General features: G+C 47.5%; 1 protein-coding gene across 2 annotated transcripts in view; it reads right to left on the reverse strand.

Moving 5' to 3' along the window:
- Positions 1-909: 909 nt before the first annotated feature.
- LOC144146952 (3-alpha-hydroxysteroid sulfotransferase-like) overlaps positions 910-24,941 on the reverse strand; it is a 34,497-nt gene continuing 10,465 nt past the window's right edge. For both annotated transcript variants that reach the window (XM_077678926.1, XM_077678927.1), the window contains 2 exons: positions 15,374-15,809; positions 910-2,122 (listed from right to left, as the gene is read on the reverse strand). In XM_077678926.1, coding sequence (XP_077535052.1) covers positions 1,541-2,122; positions 15,374-15,769 — 978 coding nt within the window. In that variant the 5' untranslated portion in view covers positions 15,770-15,809 and the 3' untranslated portion in view covers positions 910-1,540. The remainder of the gene's footprint in view (positions 2,123-15,373; positions 15,810-24,941) is intronic.

Genomic DNA, 24,941 nt, shown 5'->3' on the forward strand with positions numbered 1-24,941 from the left:
TGGTGTACGGAACAACGCCTTGTAAAAAATAAATACTGACGCAAAGAGAAAATGATGATGATTATTATTATTACGATGATGTTAAGAGGCCATGTTCCGATGTTCGGAGCCAATTCCTTCGCATTCTCTACATTATAAGTAGTGCTGCATCACAAGTTGATGAGGCCATCGTAAGAAGTCCTTAGCTGATCTAGCCAAGTTTGCATTTAGAATGTGATTTATCAAAAGCATTGACAACAATTTGCAAAAAACATACTCATGACGCAGCGATATCGGTGGTCTCGCCACAATTTTCTTGATCCAATGCCTGGATATTGTTGTCGGCACTTTACCTGTTTGCTTACCTCGAATACATAACAACCATATGTTAGCTGTAGGACTGCAACGAACGAGTGCATGCGCCATGAAAAAAAGGCGGTAAAATTGGGTGACAGAGAAATTAAATTCAAAGTTTAATTTCGTGTTTCTCTTTTCAGCGTCGCTGCCTTTTTCCGCGACATTTTCCACGATGTATCAATGCCAACTCGACCAACTTTTCATTGTGCTGAGCGAGTGAATTTAAGGAATCGTGCGACCATTGTTAATCATGCTGTGTCAACAATGCGATTCCGATTCTTTGGCAGTATGTGCTGACGAAGTGTATTCGTTTCACACCTACCTCTCTATTACCTTTATTTCCACTTCCCTCGCTTCCTTCTACTCCCTCCTGCCTTACCTCGACTTTATTCAGCCTCCCGGCACTCTGTCCTTGACCTTCATCGAGGCTTCAATCCGGCAACGTCTCCTACGCCACCGGCTTTCTTCGGACTGAAAATACAGCAGCTAGCGCATTATATACTTGTTTCTGTACATCGTAAAGATCACTCATCAACAAAAAAAGATGATGAACAGGCAGGGGACGTGTATGTATGTCTAATACCGTGATTTTTATTCGGCGTACCTAGAGAAAACTTGTATTAACAATTGATGAACACCTCCGCGATCCTGTACAAGTGTACGATATCTTGTGCCACACCAAATTCATCGTTAACATTGGCTGACACGAACTGGCTTCCTGTGGTCGGGAATTTTCTATCACCTTCTTTAATCTACTCTACGTGACTTTATCTTTACCTTTTAACTTTACCTTTTAAGACTGGTTATGTCCACTGCGGGAGAAAGGCCTCCCCCAAAGATCTGCAGCCACGCCCATCGAGTGCCTGAAGGCCGATAGGATGATTGAATAATTATTGGGAGGTTTTTAGCAAATGTACTCAACCAGGGTTGCTAAATCCTTGTCTGGTGAGGAAATGCTGTTTTGTGTCCCAGGGATCCACTCCTAGCATGGTGGAACCTATCTAGTACAGCCTCATTCCTCACTGTACGTGACTACGCGAACGTAAATAGCACCTGGACACCGTGACTGCCTACGACCGGACCTAACCAAAATCAGAACAAACACATGACAGTTTTCCGCACACAGTTATAACTATGGTGCATTGTTATGCAGGCTAGAAGACATCTTAAGTGCAAGGTGAAGTGCCGCGGATGGCGCGGACTACTAAATTCGCTCACAAATACGCATAGCTTCTTGACGTATGTCATGCCACAAGCTCATGACGTCCGAACCGTGGGTCTTTTTGGCGATCGTAGCCTCCATGCGTCTAAGCTGGTCCGGTGAGAAGCACTCCTTCCAGCCTCCAACTTTTGCCTTCCTGACGAAGTTATGGCACTTGCTGTTTCCTCCGTGAGCCACTTTAGACGAGACGTCCAGCTCCTTCAGCCTTTCGTTCACCTTGGCGTCTTTGTGCTCTGCCAGATTTAAAGCCATGATCTTCCGCATGTTCTCGGGTCCACTCCTCTCTATGATGATGTCGAGTAGCCTCTTGCCTTCTGCGCCATCGGTTTCCAGCATGTCCCCGTAGCGTTCCCCGATGAACCGAGCCAGTCGCAGAATTGTCCCCCGGGTGTCCTTTTTCAGTTCCTCGTACGTTACAAAGAACAGGTTGGGCTCGTTTTTCAGGGAGTAGCCGCCCACGACGTGCTTGAAGTAGTCTCCGTAACAAAGGCCTCCCTCAAGGAAGGCCTCCAGGAAATCGTCGAACGTGCCGTCTTCGAAACGAAAGATGCTCATGTCTTTAACCTGCGGGAGTAAAAGTTGTGAAAACTGAGAAGTCTTAACTCACTATTGAAGAGTACAGAAATTCTTAGTGCGTTAAAAAAAGACGACGTGACACAGTGCAGAACACCTTACTTGTCTTAAGGGGACCAAATCGCACATTTAAAAGTTAACGGAAATCGCACAAAGGTTTTCAGACACTGGTGTAATCTTTTGGCGATTATAAAAGATTTTCTCGTCAATAATTTATCTTAATTCGCACCTGAAATGGGAGAGCGAATGAGAGAGCAGATATATGAGGAAAATAATGTTTTGTTCAATGACGAAGTTTCCAAAAAGACGGAGCAAGGACACCCGGAACACTGGCCCTATCCTGCACGGATATATAAACAGGAATCGCCGGAGCGGGTAAGTGAGCGCTGGGAGGGGATAACCCAATCGAAACTTTATAAACCACTCCAGCAGGCTTTGTAAGTTAGTTGTGTGAAGCAATATTATGTGCTTGGGGCTCTCTTTTTGAAGCGCACAACCATTTGCGACTTTTGGGGATTGGCCGGGATTAACTTTAAAAGGCGCCACTGGCACGGAGCAAGTGCTGGCATGCCTCGCAAGGTCAGGTTCGCCCGTTTCCTAACAACTCACTCACTCACTCACTCACTTACTCACTCACTCACTCACTCACTCACTCACTCACTCACTCACTCACTCACTCACTCACTCACTCACTCACTCACTCACTCACTCACTCACTCACTCACTCACTCACTCACTCACTCACTCACTCACTCACTCACTCACTCTGCCTGTAAGGAGGGCTTAAAGTTATTGCGATTTTGGTCTACATCGGCACTCCCAAAGTGCGTAATATATTGCAAGGACAGCTTCATTCCCCTAACAAGGGTGAAGTAGATTTCCGTATGGCGCTCCTCATACGATAACACTTTTACCCGTTGCTTTGCGTTAGCATTGTACCCAGTGCACTGCCAAATAAACGCGCACACTGATTTTGTGCCGATACCATTTCACCCATTGGTTTCTTGAGTGGCTATGGTTGCCATAGGGGAAAAAAATTCTGCACAAATTCAGACAATTATCTACTAATGCATAGCATTCTTATGCCACTTGTCCTGAGTGTGAGTTTTTACAGTCAAAGATTTTGGCTTTTCTAAATCCTGTCCGACCAATTACCTCCATTTACGCTTTTATAACGATTACAGGTTGAACTTTCGCGATATCTCCACTTTTGTGGAAATGCCATGCGATATACGTTTTGACATTTTCCGTAATTTTTAATATTTTTCTGATTTACCAGTTTTTCAAAATTTTTTTCGCCAAATTATCTCCATTTACGTTATTACAACGATGACATTTCGAACTTTCCCGAAATCTGTATTATTGTGGAAATGCAGGGAGATATACGGTTCCCCATTCTTCGTCGTTATTTTACATATATGTTTTGTTTTTTAAAATTGTGTTCGACCAACTATCTCCATTTAAGATATTATAAGGATTACAGGTGGAACTTCTGCGATATCTGCATTTTTTGTGGAAATGCAGGGCGTTACACCATCCGGGCTGTGAGGGTATACTCGGCAAGAATGCTACGCATTAATACCAACGATGATTTTACCATCACTGACAGGGTTTGAATTACCTTTTCTGCGTGTGTTGAGGATTATGATTAGGTTTTTATGCCTCACGGATGACTACGGGAGAAGAGCGCCAACACAGGCACTAACGATTACTAACACTCCGTAATGCGAAATTTGTGCGCAGCGCGAACTGCAGTCTTCTCGGTCGCGGCCATGGCGTAAGAATATATTTGTCACAGCGCATATCTGCTGTGTCCCAGGAAGTGGTCGCGTGATCATCTGATGAACGGAGGTGCGCACTACTCTGCCTGTATCTCGCAGTGCGTCGCCGCCGTCGGCGACGCGCTGCGAATAAAGCTTCGCGTTTTCCCATCATTGCCATTTAACAGAAGGGTAGTTAATTTTTGGTTTCTGCTCTGCTTAATGGGGGGGGGGGGTTAGGTTATCGCTTTTGTGTTCTTTTATTATCTATTTCCAACCACCCAAACCCATGTGTTGAAAATCGTGTTTCAACCTTATGCGCAAATTTCAAGTAGTTCGGGTGAGCCACGCACGGAGAAACCGCGAGCATGTTATTGCAAATTGTTTGAACCTCCCGCGTAAACGTCACGCGGTTCGGATGACTGGCGAAGGGAGCAGGGTCTGGGGAAAGCTCGCGGGGGAGGGAGTGAGAGAGATGACGCCATAGCTGCGCCTGGCGCCCTGCCCTCACACTTCGCCTAGACGCTCCTCTCCGTTTTCTTTCTGCGTCATTGCTTCGTTCGGTCACTCGGTAACGCCGACGGCGGCGGACGCGTACGCCGCCGCTGCCGCCGCGAAACCAAGGTACCGGGCGCAAAAGGGCGGCACCCTAGAATAGCTATTTGATCAAAGTGGTGTGAAAGGAAATACTAAGCCTTTCAGTAAGAAAAACTGGCGGAACTCGTGCAAGTGGTGACAGGCTGGAGAAAAAAAACAGAGCTGGTTGCCTTGCTCCCTTTGTCGGAAACCCGGCTGTTGCAGCTCAGACGGATTTCCGACCTAGCCCGCTGAAAATTCTCCATGACTGGAAGGCATGGATCGTTTCGTCCGCAGTGCTTCATATATCTGTGGAAGTGGACCGCGTTAGCATGCAGTAGAACCCGCGGCAACCGGCTTCGCAAACTTGGCGTCTGTAGCGAGAACTCGGCCTCTGTGCTCCCCACTTCAGCCACGAACGCACGTGAACTCGCGAAGAGAACAGCATGCGAGAGATCACACCATGAACGCAATCGCATGGAAGCCAGTTTTAATAACGCTAGGTGCCCATATTCCGACAACGGGAAGTGATTTTTTTTTTTGGTTCGTCTCTTTTTGTATCATGCGGCGGCGGCCTTTTATTGAAGCGGAGCTTTATTGCTCTCACTGATGCCATTGTACGCCAAAACGCCCTGCAGGAAAGCCATTTTCTCTGATGACAATGACGATGAATGATCGTGGGTAAAGTGAAAGAAAAAAATCAACTACCCCGCTGTTTAACGACAACGATGGGAGAACGCGAAGCTCTAGTCGTTGAGTTTGCCGTTTGATCGTATTTTAATTGCGACGATCGTTGAACGCGAAGGTTTCTCCTGATGGAGTCTTTGGTTAGCCATTACCAGCCAAATTAACTCCAGAGTAACACATGCTTGCAGTGTGGGATTGGCTACCGTTGGGTAGACCGCGTGCGGTTCTTTAAGAGGAGGAGCAACGTCAGCGCGGGCTGCCTTTCAGCAACGTCAGCAACGTTAGCGGGCACGCGAGCACGCCCATGCTCGTCGGGAGGATCCGCGGCTTCATCTCGCCGAAAATATAGAGGCCAAGCGACGTCGAGAAAATCCCGACGTTCGCAGACGGGATAAGGAGCTTCGGCAGCTGCGCCATAAGAGACACAACGGTGCACCATCGGTTGATGCGACGCCCAGCACCAGCTCAAATACAGCATAGTCATCGTTGTCATCGTCGACGAAGAGGGACCCGAAGGAGACCTTTGCAGGAGCCACAAGTCCGTTCAGGCGCGAGTTTCTCGAACAAGACTTTCGAGCACCATGCCATGAGTGTGATAGACTGTGGTACGACAGCCAAGCGTCGCTACTATCAGGCACTTTCGAACGATCAGCGCACCAAGGCGCTAGACGAGATTCGCGAGCACCACCCTCAGCTCTCATTCTTTCACCTAACTTCAAACAGATCAACCACGCCTCTGTGTAGCGACAGCGACGGGAAAACGCGAAGCTTTAGTGCGTCTACCCGCGTCGAACCCACCGAACCTGTGCTAAATAGGAGCCAAGCAAACGATCAAACTCAATGATCAAACGCCAAACTCAACGAATAAAGCTTCGCGTTTTCCCATCATTGTCACTTTACAGAAGGGTAGTTGATTTTTAGTGTCTGTTCTGCTTAATTTGGGGGGTTAGGTTATCGATTTTATTTCTTTTATTATCTATTTCCAACCACCCAAACCCATGTGTGCGTTCGCCTTACCTTCTTCTAATGAGGTGGCCCGGGAAGGCGATATAAAGTGGTTTTGCACGCTACGAGCGCCTTAATTCGTTGTTAGGTTTATTTATTTGTTTTCCACTTTGCCGATGTGGTTTTTGGAAGAATTTTTGGTTCATAAAGTGGGTACCGCACTCAGAGAAATATTATGTTATAGATTTAGGATAATGTTCGAGATTATGATTCACAACAAGAGAAACGCCGTATGCCTCCGGCGTATAGGATAGGATAGGATAGGATAGGATAGGAGTAACTTTATTAAAAACGCTAGCATTTTCGTTCATAGTTCTACACGTGTCATACTTGGGTCCATGTGCCGCACAGGACACAGCGGAGGCTGTTTTCGACGCGTCACTGCAAAATTATGCACAGGAATATTTTTCCTGTAGAAACAAGAAATGCTGGAAAAATCGCACTCCTTTGCAATCGGTTTTTATCAGTTTTCACGAACGACAAGTCGCATGACGCAGGGCGGAGCTGCCATCGTAGAAAAAGTTCAGTAAAAGACGTTTTAAAAGTTCCTACAGAAAGGAGACAACAAATGCACTCCATTACCTTTCACTCTGTGTGACAATGGAGCAGAAATGGACGGACGATCTAAGAAAACCTGGGACGTTGATGCATCGAAAATGACAGATTTAAGCGGGTGATGGGTCATTGATGAGATTTGAAAGGCATAAACCAAGTTCATGTTCGTTCGGCAGTGTTCTGGGCTCCATTTGTCCCACTCAACATAAAGGGTTTGTAATGACTTCGTCCCGAAAGCTCCACATGCAAGACGGAGCCCAAGGTTCAGGACTGGGTCTAATCCTTTTAATACGGGTTTACACATGGACCCATAAACAACTCTGGTAGTCCGAGCGCGAAGCTACTAGCCCGGTAAAAAATTGCTGGCCATCTCCACTAACGTGAAACCTGAGCAGGAGTCAAACATGCAGGGTATAAGTGTATTCAAAGATTGCCTCTCTATTGCCACAGGGCGCGTGCTGATTGGGCGCGGGAGAAGTGCCGGCGGAAGGAGCAATCGCGCGCTTGCTGAGGCGGTGGCGCCATCTCTTGCGCTGAACCAGATTTAAGCAATTTGCATGCCCCATCTGCCCAAGTATGGGGTAGAGATAGAGACGTGAGAGGTTGAAAAAACAGAACAAAAAAGCATTAGGAAAAAAGCAGGTTTATCTCGTTATTTTTTTTTCAACCAGGGTAGCGTTGAAATAAACACACATAGCTACTCCGGGTAAATTTGTTGCTACGCGACCAATCTGCAGTGACAAAAACGCTTTCTGAAATCGATAATTTCACGCGAGATCATGCGCAGATTCTGAGAGTGGAACCTCTGCTGGGACTTTTACGTGGCTGCTACATAATTTTCTCTTATGCTACAGCTGATGAAACGATGTACACAGCTGGTATTTAAACACGCTCAAGACCGGCGAGTCACGTGCGGACGTGACTCGCCGGTACGCAGGCCTAAATCTAGGGGTTTAACGTTGCGGGTGATGCGCGATGAGATTTGAGATTTGAACGACAACAAAAAAAGAAGAGGGAGAATAGTAAATCCCACGGACAGCCATGACCCTTCGTGGTTGCTTCAAGTATACCTTATAAAACATAAGGCCTCTGCCGAGTAGTAGCTGGTAAATCGTCACTATTTCGTGGGTTTTCCTTGATATACGGCCTACTTATCTACGGTTGTTTTTGATATTCAGAACATTTATTGAGAAAAAAGCAGTATTTTGAGTGCACCAGAATTGCATTTAGGTTTAATGGTCGCTTTAAACTACAAAAAAGTTTTTCGCACTTCGCTAAATAATTAACTCATCGAACCGGTTCGGGTTGTGATGTAGGAGAACCGGAACCGGAACGAAATAAATTCACCTGAACCCGCACCGTAGCAGAACCGGTATTTTTTGTGGCTCGACCCACTGATATATATATATATATATATATATATATATATATATATATATATATAGTATAAGTAAAGAGTCGGATACACAGAAAATTATGAAACTGTACTCTGATGAAGTCAAGTCTCGTTGCCGCTACGCCGCTACGTGAGTAAACCTTCTTTGTTATTGTTTTTGCTGTGTATCCGACTTTTATACTATTTATGCGCGCTTTATGAGTTTTATCTTTCTCTCTCGCTTTCTCTCTCTCTCTCTCTCTATACATACATATATATATATATATATATATATATATATATATATATATATATATATATATATATATATATATATATATATATATATATATATATATATAGCGAATCAGAAATTGGAAATGAGGGGCTCGGTGAATTAAGACGGAATAAAGGCTGGCAGTCAAGAAAACCTCGGAAAGCAAAGGGTAGGTCATAGGTTATAGACATAGATGAAGACTTTTTTGAGTAAGAAAGAATTCTTCAACTGTTTCTATGACATATCGCATTCTCCATTTGCTTTCCGAGGTTTTCTTGACTGCCGACCCTTAATCTGTCTATATATATATATATATATATATATATATATATATATATATATATATATATATATATATATATATATATATATATATATATATATATATATATATATATATATATATATATATATGTATATATATATATATATATATATATATATATATATATATATATATATATATATATAAGGTTAGTAGAGACAGAGACAAACGAGAAAGACTTAGAAAATAAAAAAGAGTTTACTGACGTTTCAGGGAGAGGACTCCCTTTCTTCAGAGTACAAAATAAGTCCGTTTCAGAGCTATATATACAGAAAATGTAGCAAGCGCGAGGGCAAGGTAAGAGGAGGGAGAGTTTGTACAAATGGATTCATGGTTGGTGGGTAGCAAAAGAATGAAGGGAGAGCGGGAAAATTAATTACAACAAGGATAATAAGAACACACAGTCACGCGGTACGAACTTGGAAAAAAAGAGAGAGAGAAGAACCAAACACAGAGAAAAAAATAATAATACATAATTAAAAAATAAAAATAATAATAAATAACACGGTAATTTTCTCCCCCGTGGCAACGGGGGTGAAAGAGGGGTCAAAACAAGATAAGCCCATGCCCGTGTTTGACATGGGCAAAAAGATTAGTCACGCGGAAGACGTTCCAAAGAAGATATGCACACAAAGGGCGAACATCTGCCCATTCACACCCGTTCTAGGAATCCAAGTAAGGTCATTGAAACAAGAGACACGTGGCTTCTGTTGGTGGGAGGCGGGGGTCGCGCCCAAAAGCAGTAGGACAGGCAGTTTCGACAGGAAAGAGTGTACATTGGTATACAAAGAGCGAAAAAAATAAATAAATAAAAAATAACCAGGTAATTTTCCCCTCCCTTGTGGCAACGGGGGTGAAAGAGGGGTCAAAACAAGATATGCCCATGCACGTGTTTGACATGGGCAAAAAGATTAGTCACGCGGAACAAGGAAACGAAAATATGAAAATGCACACAAAGGATGAACATCTGCCCATACACACCCGTTCTAAGAATCCTGGTAAGGTAATTGAAACGTGAGACACGTGGCTTCTGTTGGTGGGAGGCGGGGGTCGCGCCCAAAAGCAGTAGGATAGGTAGTTTCGACTCGACATGAGTTTACATTGATAGGGGAAAAAAGACAAGGTCAAACAAGTCATGAAAAAAAAAAAACAGGCAGGTGCACGCGTATGACGCGGCAGCAAGTGGTATTCATCTATATGAATACCACCCCCGCCTCCCACCAACAGAAGCCACGTGTCTCACGTTTCAATTACCTTACCAGGATTCTTAGAACGGGTGTGTATGGGCAGATGTTCATCCTTTGTGTGCATTTTCATATCTTCGTTTCCTTGTTCCGCGTGACTAATCTTTTTGCCCATGTCAAACACGTGCATGGGCATATCTTGTTTTGACCCCTCTTTCACCCCCGTTGCCACAAGGGAGGGGAAAATTACCTGGTTATTTTTTATTTATTTATTTTTTTCGCTCTTTGTATACCAATGTACACTCTTTCCTGTCGAAACTGCCTGTCCTACTGCTTTTGGGCGCGACCCCCGCCTCCCACCAACAGAAGCCACGTGTCTCTTGTTTCAATGACCTTACTTGGATTCCTAGAACGGGTGTGAATGGGCAGATGTTCGCCCTTTGTGTGCATATCTTCTTTGGAACGTCTTCCGCGTGACTAATCTTTTTGCCCATGTCAAACACGGGCATGGGCCTATCTTGTTTTGACCCCTCTTTCACCCCCGTTGCCACGGGGGAGAAAATTACCGTGTTATTTATTATTATTTTTATTTTTAATTATGTATTATTTTTTTTTCTCTGTGTTTGGTTCTTCTCTCTCTCTTTTTTTCCAAGTTCGTACCGCGTGACTGTGTGTTCTTATTATCCTTGTTGTAATTAATTTTCCCGCTCTCCCTTCATTCTTTTGCTACCCACCAACCATGAATCCATTTGTACAAACTCTCCCTCCTCTTACCTTGCCCTCGCGCTTGCTACATTTTCTGTATATATAGCTCTGAAACGAACTTATTTTGTACTCTGAAGAAAGGGAGTCCTCTCCCTGAAACGTCAGTAAACTCTTTTTTATTTTCTAGTCTTTCTCGTTTTTTTTACCTTATTTTTTTCGCGCTCTGTGTGAGTTTTTATCTTTTCAGTCTATATATATATATAGATATATATATATATCCTCGAAACAATCCGAACACTCAAGCCAAAACGCAAACTCCCACTTGGAAAATGCATTTGGCTCACTTTGATCCGTGAAACAGCCGGGCCTTGCTCATTTTTGATACGAACTACGACTTGTGTACACGTTTTCATGGCGTTATCTCAACTATTTGCTAGCCCCCCCCTTTTTTACGTGAAAGTTGCCGAGTTTTTCTTGCCAATGCAGCTTTGTCCGACTCAGTTTCGGTGTCTGTGTCTGGCTCATTTCGAAAAAAAAAACGGCTTATATATACGACTCGTACGATTTTTTCCCAAAGCTTTCATTCCTGATGAAGACCTGTCTTAGGTCGAAACGTTGGAAATAAAGTCTCCGAAGAGCGTACTTTTACTTTGTGCATATATATTTAGTGTGAGCTTTGTTTGAGGCTACAGCCTGTATGCCACCATAGGTAGCAATTGCCCACTATCATCACCACCGGCTTGAGGTGATCACTTCTTCATTTCCTGTACAAACTCATCATCATCGACGAGCCCGCTTCTTCGGAGATCATCATCAGTGCTGGGGCTTGATCGCCATCTTGCGTTCTAGTCGACTCGCCTCCGAATAAAGGAGCTACGAAGCCACGGTCTGGTCGCCTGCTGTCTACGGCCTCACAAGTGGTGGAGGTGCGGGGTATCGATCCCCGTACCTCTCGTACTTCTTGTCACCAACCCCAAATTGCAATGACAGATACTGAGCATCCCAGCATTTCGGAGGTGCAACCTACTATGCACCTAACAGCCAGTGCCGACTGCGTTTTATATCCAGACCAGGAAACATTACTTTGTGTTCGTTCGGCGCAGATCAGGGACGGTGACGTGATGATAGTTCCATCTCCGCGTTTTATGTCCAAAGGAGTCGTCATCGCAACGTGTCTCGTACGATTCACGGAAGGCTCGGCGACGCTGTTAGCTACCAATGCCACTTCCGAGCCGATTAGGCTCCCCGAAGGCACCAACGTTGCTTCTGTTGTGAATGGAGAAGCCGTGTCCCTTCTTCCCCTCTGCTCGGTATTCCCTGTTTCACGGCCTTCAAATTCTGGACAATCACTTTCACCACTGGCGGCCACTATAAGCACAGACCTCACAGAAAGGGAAACACAACTCCTTCTTCAGCTCCTGGAAAAACACAAGGACTCCTTTGACTGCTTTTCCAGCAAACAAGGACAAACATCCGTGGCAGCACATCGTATTGAGACGGAAGGGACACAAATCGTTCGTCGTCGCCCGTACCGCGTGTCTTCGTCGGAACGAAAAGTGATTGAAGAAAACGTTGGGGACATGCTTCAACGCAACATTATTCGTCCGTCCTCCAGCCCGTGGTCTTCCCCCGTCGTCCTGGTGAGGAAGAAGGATGGTTCAGTACGTTTTTGTGTCGATTATCGGGCTTTGAATAAGATCACAAGAAAGGATGTCTACCCGATGCCGCGCATAGATGATGCGCTGGACTGTTTGCAAGGCGCTCAATATTTTTCGAGCTTGGATTTGCGATCTGGCTATTGGCAGATCCCCATGCACGAGTCTGACAAACAGAAGACAGCGTTTGCAACTCCAGATGGCTTATACGAATTTAACGTAATGCCTTTTGGGTTGTGCAATGCCCCTGCTACATTTGAGCGCATGATAGACACAGTCCTTCGCGGCCTTAAATGGAAGACATGCCTATGTTACCTTGACGACATCGTAATTTTTTCGTCGAGTTTTTCTGAACATCTCCTACGACTTGATGAAGTATTGACTAGTCTGGCTAACGCCAACCTGACTTTGAACACCAAAAAATGTCACTTCGCCCAAAAATCTATCAAGGTTCTCGGTCACGTCGTCAGCAAGGATGGTATCCGGCCCGACCCAGACAAAATTTCCGCAGTCGCTAATTTTCCTCGCCCCCAACACCAAAAAGCCCTTCGCAGTTTCCTCGGTCTAGCATCATATTTTCGTCGTTTCGTCCGTAATTTCTCCACTCTGGCTTCGCCCCTCAACCAGCTACTGCATTCCGGAACCTCCTTCGTCTGGACTGATGACTGCGAAAAAGCTTTTGAAGACCTCAAGCAGGCACTTACTTCCGGACCAGTACTATGTCATTTCGATGACACAAAACCCGCCATACTCCATACCGATGCTTGTAGGCAAGGCATCGGCGCCGTTTTGCTACAGCGAGATGCCCAGTTGCGTGAACGAGTCGTAGCTTATGCGAGCCGCTCTCTGACACAATCGGAACAGAACTATACAATCACTGAGCAAGAGTGTCTGGCGGTTGTATGGGCTGTACAAAAATTCCGGCCATATCTCTACGGCCGACATTTCACGGTCGTTACAGACCATCACGCATTGTGCTGGCTGTCTTCATTGAAGAACCTGTCTGGGCGACTTGGTCGGTGAGTGCTGCGCTTGCAAGAATACGACTTTACGGTTACGTACAAGTCCGGAGTCAAGCACCTCGACGCAGACGCGCTTTCACGGTGCCCGCTCACGCAGTCGTCGGACGACTTGGTGACACCCACCCATGAGCTCCACCTGCCCATTGCACCCATAGATGTCACGTCTGCTGATCTCCGCGACTTGGTTGCCCGTCAACGCGCCGACAGCTACTGCCGAAACATAATCGATCGGCTCACCGGTTCGACGCAACCACCTAATAGCCGCCTACGTCGGCAACTACGAAATTTCCGGTTGGTTGATGGCGCGCTTCACCGTATCAACCACCACACCGATGGTGCCGGATGGGTTCCAGTTGTGCCTCGTTCCCTTCGTTCAAGCATCTTGCAAGCTTTCCATGATGACGCAACCGCTGGCCACCTTGGATTTCACAAGACATACGAGCGCATTCGAGGTCGCTTCTTTTGGCCGGGACTGTCTACCAGTGTCGCCAAATACGTCGCCTCCTGCCCGCCATGTCAACATCGCAAGAGATCTACGTCTCCACCTGCCGGTCTATTGCAGCCGGTTCCATGCCCAGCTACACCGTTTGAAGTGGTCGGTATTGACCTTTACGGTCCATTGCCTATGACGGCCACTGGTCACCGCTGGATCGTCACGGCCGTTGACCATCTAACTCGCTACGCGGAGACGGCTCCACTTCGTTCGGCCAGCGCTGCTGACGTCGCTCACTTTTTCTTGCACAATATCTTACTTCGCCATGGCGCACCTCGCGTCCTCCTAAGTGATAGGGGCAAGAGCTTCCTGTCGCAGGTCCTCTCCGATGTACTTCAAGCTGCTAACACCTCTCACAGGATGACATCGAGTTACCATCCTCAAACTAACGGACTTACGGAACGCTTTCACCGCACTCTTTCCGACATGCTCTCGATGTACATACAGCCTGATCACAGAAATTGGGACACTATCCTACCTTTTGTTACTTTTGCCTTCAACACCGCAGTTCAACGCACCACAGGATACACCCCATTCTACCTTGTGTACGGTCGGCACCCTTCACACACTTTGGATACCTGCTTCTTTACCGCTCCGGTTTCCCCTTCTGCATCGTCCCCCGAACAATTCGTTTCTCGCATCGCACATTGCCGCCAGCTTGCTCGCACGCGCACTGAAGCTAGTCAACAGGACCGCAAACAACGCTATGACACTGCTCATCGATCTGTTTACTTCTCCCCTGGTGACGAAGTCTTGATCTGGACACCGGTCCGCGTTCCCGGCCTCTGCGAGAAATTTTTACACCGCTTCCTTGGTCCTTACAAGATTCTCGAGGCGACCTCACCCGTCAATTATCGCGTCACCCCAGTTTGTGGAACTTCGGACCGTCGTCGTCGCGGTACAGAGATTGTACACGTGTCCCGGCTTAAGGCCTTCACTCGCCGTGATCCTGCCTAATCCGCGGCCAGGCGGCCGCTTTTCCCAAGAGGGGGCATTAGTGTGAGCTTTGTTTGAGGCTACAGCCTGTATGCCACCATAGGTAGCAATTGCCCACTATCATCACCACCGGCTTGAGGTGATCACTTCTTCATTTCCTGTACAAACTCATCATCATCGACGAGCCCGCTTCTTCGGAGATCATTATCAGTGCTGGGGCTTGATCGCCATCTTGCGTTCTAGTCGACTCGCCTCCGAATAAAGGAGCTACGAAGCCACGGTCTGGTCGCCTGCTATCTACGGCCTCACAATATATATATATATATATATATATATATATATATATATATATATATATATATATATAGAGGGAGAGAGAGAGAGAGAGAGAAAAGAGGTATAGACATAGAGACAGAGCTTCGCACAACATTTTCGTGGGCAATGCCTACAGGATGCAAATCCCCTATTGTTACCTGCTGGTAGAGGGACACGCAGCAGTGGTTTGTAACTAGTGGTTTGTAACTAGCCTCTGAATGAGTATCGTAAATACACTATTGTAAATACAGCTTTACCTTGTATCAATATATATACAAAGAGAGAGAGAGAGAGAGAGGGAGGTATAGAAAGAGGGCTTCGCACATCATTTCCGTGTGCAATGCCAGCCGAATGCAAACCCTTTGCTCTTACCTGGTGGTAGAGGGACACGCAGCAGTCCCACGGATTCCGTGCCACGTAGACGTACTTGGCTTCAGGGTTCATATTTTCCTGGCGTAGTGGCAGATGCGTGAGCAGTGTTCGAACAGGGTTGCTCGGTTTGTAGTTCCTGGGCCCGGGCACGTACTCGACGAATGCGGCGTTTTTCATAAAGTCTTCGTAACTCATGAGAGGCTCGCCGTTCCTGAGGATGAGCTGGATGATGTACTGGACCCAGTGGGTGCCGCTCTTCGGGTAGCTCACCTGGAAGACGTCACCACTTGCAGGAACGAAGTCAAGGCCATCTCGCAGCGACTCCGGCGTCATAAACGGACAGCGGGGCACACCGTCGATGACTTGGTAGTACGGCTTTGGACGATCCGAAGGCATCGTTTTCTCCTTTCAGGGCGCTTGGCAGCAGGCGCACGAGCTGTGCGGCAAGTGGAAAAACAAAAATGGCATTTCAAGTGGTAGGTAGGAAGCCTTGTAGCTCTTCACAGTTCAGCAGATGCTTTGAAAGTGGCGACCGTGCAGTTGTAATGAGCTTTTGATGTTGCTGGGAACACCAGAAGCCGCTTTATTGAATGTAGACAGAAGGTAAACATACCATAAAGCTGCACTAATGCCTCTCGGAGAAGATGCATTGACAAAGAAGAAACAGGTAGTTGCCTTCCCTACTACAAAATTCAATGAAAATTGGAGCAGAAATGGCGAATAACTTTAAATTGAGCAACCTTGGAATGCGAAAACACAAAGGAATAACGGATGAAATAAATAATGCAGAGACGTTCACAGAACACTCTGCAGAAGGGCGCTTCAAAGAATAACGGAGAGGGATAATACTCCCGCGAAAGCCTGTATCTGTTTAGTTTGTACCACTAACAGGCCATGCCCATTATCGTTTCAGCGCAGCGAGAACACAGGGCTCTTATCGTCGCTGACGCTCACAAGAAAAGCACCCAAGTACTTGCCCATTAGAGATACCTATAAATTATATGTCGGGGCCGTTATGAAATCATCCAATCTGTTTTTAAATTGGCCGTGGAGACAAATCAGGCTTAGTTCATTAAAAAGACTCCAGTGTCTTGATAACAATGACGCCAATTTTATCGCGAACTTTAAATATATAATCGAAGTATTAAGGAAATCATACGAAGCAGTGGAGTTTCCCCAGCAACTTTCGGCCTATTTGTCTATTGGCGGTGAGATGTTTCAGTGGCGGTCCCTGGCTCTGACGTCAGCTTAGGGACTCGCGCCACTGTTGTCTGCTACACTCGCCTTTTGAGAGACAGCAGTGCCTGTGCTACAAATCGCCCGCTTTGATGCTTTGAAGCATTAAAAAGCATATTTGGAGTAATTCAGTTATTTTGCCCGCTTCTGACAACCCTGAATAATTTCAAGCTGTATCCCGCACAAGTTTACAATACACGAGGAGCGAGAGAACAACTTTCACCAGAGCATCGGTCGGATGATCGTGTATAACTCGTGCTTTCTAGCTTATTTTCCAGGTTCAGTGTTCAGAGCTCCTCGATAAGTATTCAAAATGCGTAGTCTTCCATTAAGTATTTTCGAGTTGCTCTTATGAAGACACAACCGTCTAATGCTACGCGCCAAGCAGTGAGCCTTTACACGCGCATCGAACCGCAGGAGGTAAAACGGCTGTCTTCAGTTTCTTTCGTTGTTGTCGACTTGTATGAGATGAATGTTTTTTTCTGTACCCGACGTGTTAATTTTTCTGCAATGTCACAAACATCTCATTAGGAGGTTTGGGGTGTCTGGAAGAATCACAAAGTTCGTGTGGATATTTTCTTGAGACTGCAAGGCATACAGTGCCTTCTTCACAAATCGGCTTTCGTTACGGCTGCGTGCAAGAAGGTGCATATCCGCAGCATGAGTTGTTTATTCACATGCAGATGCAATGAGCAGGTTTGTGCTACGCCACCGCGCAACGGCGCAGACAATGTTGTCTAGAGTACTCGAAGGCGGCTTCAGTGTTCCGAATTACCATAACCATCGTTATCATAACGTTATCATAACGAAGGGTTGAGAGCCACTGAACCCGTACAGTTATGACATGATTACAGTGTTGAAGGCTTGATACTCGCTAACGAACGCAATAAATAGTATACGCTCCGGTATCCAGTAAAACAAGAATCGAAACCGATGAATATGTCCAAGCAGCTCCTTATTGTTTTCCCACCCTTTCAGGCGTAAAGAAGAAATCCTGGCCTACTTGGGATGCCGTTCCATCAACTGAAAAAAAAAAACTCTTACTCTCTTGCCCTGGATTGAGGACTCCGCTCACTAACCAGCCCGATAAAGTTTTCTCTTCCTTCTCCTCTTGAGTGTAGTTATCTCCTTCGCCTCTTGAGTGCATTTGATCTACACATTTGTAGATCAAATGTGGTCTATTGCATTCTTCACAAATGTGGCCATTTTTATGTGGGGCAAACAGGCCGCTGCTTAAATGTTCGTTTGCGGGAGCATGACAGTTCACTCAAGGAAGTGCCTTCAGGCCATCTTTCCACCCATTGCAAAGATTGTGGTTGTGCGCCTTTCCTTTATGACACAACGGTACTGTTCTTGCACGGTGGCCACAATGCGAGAGAAGTAGTGGAAGCGTATAAAATTCGAAAAATGTCTGAGGCTATGTTCAGACTATTAACAGTCATATCGTGAGCTATAGACGTAAAAAAAAAAAACTGCGTGTCACGCAGTTCGGTTGATTGAGTCATGAAATGACGACATTTTTTAAAGTTATTACAACAGTTGCGGCAATAGTCTTAACCTGGCCTGACTCGCGCGTTAGCGCTCCGCCTTTGTCGCTTTCAGAAGCTGAATTGGCGTATTTTGATGAGAGTGGTGCATGAGAACATGTGCCTATGCAGTGGCGTTTGGTAGGTTCATGTATCACGTTTTTATCTTTGTTTTATACCTTCGATGGCTTTACATTTGTGTCTCTTCAATAAAAAAAATTAGTTTTCGTTCAGCGCTTGTCCAGTGTGTTCCTCTCCTTTGTCCCGTTATTTTTTGCGCTGGGAAGATCAATGAATTTTGTCTTCACCAATTCAGCTTTCCACGACACATCAGCCCCAGTTGCTAGGACTTGTCCCGAGCTTCCACCACTCATTACGAACACCTCATAATCATCATCATCATCATCACCAGCCTATCTACGCCCACTGCAGGACAAAGGCCTCTCCCATTAATCTTCAATTACCCCGGTCCTGTGCTAACTGCGACCAATTTATCTCCGCAAACTTCTTGATCTCATCTGCCCATCTAACTTTTCCTGCCACCCCCTGCAACGCTTGCCTTCTCTAGAGATTCACTCTGTTACCCTTAATGACCAACGGTTATCTTGCCTTCGCATTACATGCCCTGCCCACGTCCGTTTCTTCTTCTTAATTTCTACTAATATGTCCTTAACACGCGTTCGTTCCCTGACGCACTCAGCTCTCTTCCTGTCCCTTAATGTTACACCTATCATTTTCCGCTGAGTCGTTCTCAATTTAAGTTGAACCCTCTTAGTGAGCCTCCAAGTTTCTGCCCTGTAGGTGAGTACCGGTAAGATGCAGCTGTCATACACTTTCTTCTTCAGGGACAATGGTAGGCTGTCATTCATTATCTGAGAATGTCTGCCGTATGCACTCCACCCCATTCTTATCACGAACACCCACGACCTGTCAGATGAAGTGAAACTCTGGAGTTCTGAGCGAAGTTCAAAGCATCCAGACCCATTGTTCAACCATCCGCACAAATAATTTCCGCATCATCACTGACTGGCACGTTGCCCTCTGGGACTGAATAGCAACTTATGATAGAAAAATATAGCTCGACATAGAAAACGACACAAAGAAGAACGACGGGACAAGGACAAGCGCTTGTCCCATCGTTCTTCCTTGTGTGGTTGCATCGCTCTATTTTTCGATCATAATGCACGCACTTGCCCAACAGCTTTGTTCAATGAATAGGACCTTCACGTTTAACTTCACTGCCACCGACCTCATCTACACAGTACGGGACCTCGCTCATGAAGGACTCACGATACGCATGCTCTGGACACCTGCGCACACCTCTGGAGCAGACGGCAATCAAATGGCGCACAACGCTGCCCGGGAGTGCCTACTAAATCCTACTACGGTTTTCGACACCGCTTCAGCATAATGTTACCTACCGAACCCATCTGAACCACATTGGCAACAAATACTTCGTGCAGCTAGAGCCCTCAGCCAACACCGGCTAGCTGAGGCCTCACCCGCTGCTTTCCTTGCCTTCTTAAAGACCTATCCCAGAACAGGAGAGCTCTCCGGCAAGAAAGTTTACGCCACCTCAGCCTATACTCCCGACGTGATTTCGAAGTGGACGAACCCAAGGCGTTCCTTCTTTCTCAGGTGCCCTCATTGTGGCAGCAACGAGACACCCAACTTGTTCCACCAACTTTTTTGGTCATGTGCAGCCTTCTCAGGCGGCCGTGCAGAGTAACTCGCAAGCGCCACGGTTCCAATGTTGGCGTTAGAGCATGTCGAGTATGTTAGGGACAACCCCGAAATATTGGAGAAAATCACAGACTTTGCCCTAAAAAATGGTCGCCATGAAATGGCTTAATGCCTGAGCGACTACCCTTTAAGTTAACCAGGCACAACTCAACACCGGTCCACTTCCATCTTGCCACACCAGCCATAATGTGCCTTCAAGAACTATGCCGGACCCCCCTGCCCTCAGGGGGAGGCCAATGTGTATTTTGCTCCAATGGGAGCTCAAGAGACGGCTACTTTGACTATGAAACTGGAACATTACATTGTCCCTTGTACTATAACTGACTAGAGACGTCTTTTCCAGTCCCCTTATCCATCCTCTGCCCACACCCCAACCACGCGGGGCCGAGAGCAGAGCTCCACCGAGCGCTCCATCGTCGAGGCCTTCCCAGCACCGGCATGGAGGACCTTCTGTTCCCGAAGGGGCCTGCGGCAACCTAACGTGAAGTCTTCGCCCATCTGCTGCATTACCTGGAGACGATCAGCCTCACGCAGAGGCTGTAGCCCGGAGTGCAGTGATTGACTGTTGTGCCCGGACTGACAGCTTTCTGGGACTGAGAGCTCTCTTTATACCTTTCTCTCTCCCTCTACTTTATCCTATCACTCCCCCTCTACTTCCCTTCCCCTGCACTGGGTTGTATACAGGTGAGCTCCTCGCCGAGCTCAAAATATCCCCAGTGCATTTCCTTTCCTTTTCCTGTCTCGCAAACCCCAACCACCACCACCGGCTTCATTCATTCATTCATTCATTCATTCATTTTGTCGGCGACAGGCTACGCACCTTTATCACTTTATTGAAACCAGCAGGCGGCATTCTTCTCGCCACGGCTACTATGACGGAATGCAGACATACATCTTATCCATGTTTGTGATTTATATTTCGTGGGCGTTTAAGAAACAATAAATGTCTTCTAAGGGGATGTATTGCTCAACGCAAGGTAGCTGACGAAAGGCCTTTAATGACCGTTATCCAAGATGGAGCGGGTTCACAGACGCGCGCCTGTCGTCTTCGTCGTCGGTGGTTTTTGTTTTGTTGTCACTGTCGATGCTGCTTTCGCGGCTGGCGCACTATCGCGTTTCGTTCACTAGCGCCTGTACCATTCATCTCCTTTAACGAACCTCCCCAGTAGACTTGCTCGCTGGGAAGAGGTTTTGCTGCGCAGACTTCGCGTTAGAGTGGCGCTTTCACCTGCTCTGACCCGGGCGTGGCCACCACGCTACCATGCCCCGTTCGACGACACCTGCCCCTTCTGCACAGCTCCGGCCGCACAAGCTGACGCGGACCATCTCATATGGACGTGTCCTTCACTGGCCTCAGCCAGAAAGCGACACCTGAGAGGCACAGGCCTCCATCCTGGAAGACCCCCCGACATTCAGCGGTGGCTCTGGGGACCCCACCACCGCGCCCTTCTTGAATTCCTTCGAGAGACGGGGGCCCATGTATATTTGTAAATAAGTTATTTTTATGCCAACGGGCATTCTATCGCAAAAAAAAAATCTCCTTTACAATTTTCCCAGGACGAATAGGAGCCATCCTGGCGACTTAGGGGCACAAGACCATGGCGGGTTCGAAGTATCGCTTCAGGCGTGCTACGTGAACGGTCTCTCGGCCATGGCAGCGATTGTCAGAGGAAGGATTCAGAGGCTCGACCACATAATTGACAGGCGACGTGCGTTCGAGTACACGATACGGTCCGTGATACTTTGAAATGAGCTTGCTCGGCAGCCCAGGAGTCGTGGCCGGAATCCAGAGCCAAACGAGATCATCCGGATAAAATTCTGGGGTAGGCGTCGACGCATCATGGCGGAACTTTTGGCGTCCTTGCTCGTCTGACGTGAACGAGCGAGCCAGTTGGCGACACTCCTCCGCACGTCGGGTGACGTCAGAGATTGACAAGGCTTCAGACATGTCGGGACTGTAGGGGAGGATCGTGTCAAGCAGGCACGACGGCTCGCGTCCATACACAAGGAAGAAGGGAGAGAAACCCGTGGTGGCTTGCTTGGCAGTGTTGTAGGCGTAGGTTACGAATGGAAGAATCACATCCCAGTTGGAATGGTCGGATGACACATACATTGCCAGCATGTCCCCCAGGGTGCAGTTAAAACGTTCGGTTAAGCCATTCGTCTGCGGGTGATATGCAGTAGTCGTGCGGTGGACGATGCGGCAGGCTTTTAGGAGCGCTTCAATGACGTCAGAAAGAAAGACACGCCCCTTGTCGCTGAGAAGTTCCCGAGGAGCGCCGTGACGAAGGATGATGCGGTTGAGCAGAAATGTTCCAACGGCGTCGGCAGTACCGGCACGCAGCGCAGCGGTTTCGGCGTACCGTGTCAGGTGGTCGACGGCTACGATGACCCACCTATTGCCAGCCGCAGTACAGGAGAGGGGTCCGTAGAGATCGATTCCTACCCGGTCAAAAGGTCGAATCGGGCACGCCAAAGGCTGCATCGGGCCAGACGCATGAGGGGGTGGTGGCTTACGCCGTTGACAGTCCGTGCAAGAGCGAACATAACGACGAACGAAGCCATACATACCACGCCAGTAATATTGCAGTCTAAGGCGTTCGTAGGTCTTTAGCACGCCGGAGTGAGCACACTGAGGCTGTGTGAAACTGGTCGCACACTTCAGAGCGCAGATGGCGGGGAATGACGAGCAGCCATTTGCGCCCATTAGAGTGGTAGTTCCGCCTGTAGAGCAAGCCATCACGAATAGCGAAGTGGGACGCTTGGCGCCGAACTGCTCGAGGTACCGACGAGTTCGACAGGTTCGAAAGGTAGTTGCAAAGCGACATGTTTACCGCCTGGCTAAGTGGCATTCCATTTTAAAGCAAAGCTTTTTACCTCTACCCCCAAGGGTTCTTTCGCGACCGTTGGTGTCACCAGAAAACTCCAGCTAACAAATAAAAGAATTTACTGGCACCACCGGGAATCGAACCTGGAACCAGTAGACTAACAAAGCGAGAGCTCGTTGTCTTACCGATTTAGCTACGAGCCCACGCGGAGACTGGAAAGACAGGTGGTGCACTCACCAAGCACATCTACGGGTTTACCCCCTGCGTTCTCACTGAATGCCACGTGAAAGCGTCACGCGACCACTCACGCCCGTCTAGTGGCCCTGTGCGCACCTTGCTCATGTGCTAAGAGTTACAAAAATTAAAGGAAGCTCACACCAATGCATGGCATCTCACTTCTAGTACGCCAATGTGCTAAAGCATGTAGCCTCCAGTGTTCACGCAAACAATCACAGCTCCTTGTCGTCCGCCCTCACGCCAAATGAAGGAATACATTCAAATACTCCTTGATGGCCAGGCCATCACTCCAAGCCCCAGCATCAAGATCCCGGGCCTACATCTCGAGGCTAACACCAAGAGTGACGTCTCCTTCCAGCGCCTCAAAAACAGCATTAATCAAATCATACACATGATCAGGCGAGTTTCGACCAAGAAGCGCGGCCTAAAGGAATCCGGTACCTTTCGATTAATTGAAGCTTTTGTCCTCACGAGAGTTACTTACGTCAACCCCATGTCTTCGTCTCGACAAGGAAGACATAGAGATGCTTTATATAATGATCAGAAAAGCGGTCGAGCAGGCCACTGGTCTTCTCATGAGTGCGTCCACCCAGAGGCTGCTTAGCACGGGGCTCCACAACACGGTGGAAGAGCTGATAGAAGGCCATCTTTCTAACCAGAAGGTCTGACTCAGAACTGCGATGGGTAACCGCATGCCTCACCAGATTGGCTGGACAGCCCAGAATGTCACTCCGCTTGACGTACTCCCAGACTCTTGGCGACTATAACTAAAGATGCTCCCTTTGCTTAGGAATATGAACCCCTCACATAACGAGGGTCACCGAAAAGCACGGGCTCAAGCGCTAAACACCACCCTCGGTGGGGATCATATAGTTATCTACACAGACGCCTGCAAACATCGAGGGCAGCAATACGCCATCATCGTGGCTACCTCCAGAACCAACCTCCTTGCGTGTACCTCGCTCAGGACCCAAGAAATGACGCCAGCAGAAGAGGAAGCTATCACCTTGGCTCTCACTGAACCAGGGGTTCGGAGGGTAGTCATCAATTCCCAGCAAGCCTACTGGAATTAACTGTAGGATTGGGTGTCCTGACCTGCACTGCGCGTGCTAAAAAACCACTCTCCAAACGGTTCCATTCACCTCTTCTGGACACTCCCTCACGCTTCAATGGATGGCAACAAATAAGCCCACCCAACAAGCCTGCGTTTTTACCTCCCGTGCTATGGAGCGGCAAGAGGACAGTCACCCGCTTGTCACGTTCAGGGAGATAACCCAGCATTATCGCCTTCTGACATAGACCGTATCTTCGCCTTACCCTGACCTTTCCAGAGGACAACAAACTACCCTACGGCTCATACAATCCGGGCTCCTTCCCACAGCCTACGTGTCTTCACTTAAAGGGACACTGAAGTGTATTTGTCAAGCTCCCGTTTTTGCTTGCACTGCGTAGACTGGCTCAAATTAGCACACCTTTCATCGTTTATACGGTTGACAAATCGGTAATTATTTTACAAAGCGCGAAAGAAGAAAAACTACCATGCGCGGTTTGCGGCGGCCGCACCAACTAAAGCTGTGACGTTAGGAGGAGCCGCACCGTGATTGGACGATGCCCAAGGTGAGCAACCAAACAAGTTTCGGTTTTTGGTTTCGGTTCTGTAAAACACAACTGGTGGCATTGTCGGATGGGCATTTTCAATAACTCAGTAATCATCGTACCGCGCTTCTGCCATGTTGTGAGCTGTGAAAATGCATAAAGATAAGCCTCCCAGGACGGCTTGGAATCGTATACATTCACTAGCCGAGGCCTGCGCAGTGCATGGACGCCCTTCGCGTACCCGCAGACGCCCAAATGTCATGCGCTTTTCCCCCATATTTGGAGCTTGCCTCACTCATGCCTGTACCGTAAAAAGCGTGTTCGCACCAGGCCAAGGGTCTGTTCATTCTGGCCTGTGCCCACTGCCCGCAAGCAGTCGGTGCTTATGGCAACAGCACGCCA

The sequence above is a fragment of the Haemaphysalis longicornis genome, unplaced genomic scaffold (assembly GCF_048455015.1).
Source record: "Haemaphysalis longicornis isolate Haplotype H1 unplaced genomic scaffold, Haemaphysalis longicornis Haplotype H1 scaffold_7, whole genome shotgun sequence".
Classification (NCBI taxonomy): Eukaryota; Metazoa; Arthropoda; class Arachnida; order Ixodida; family Ixodidae; genus Haemaphysalis; species Haemaphysalis longicornis.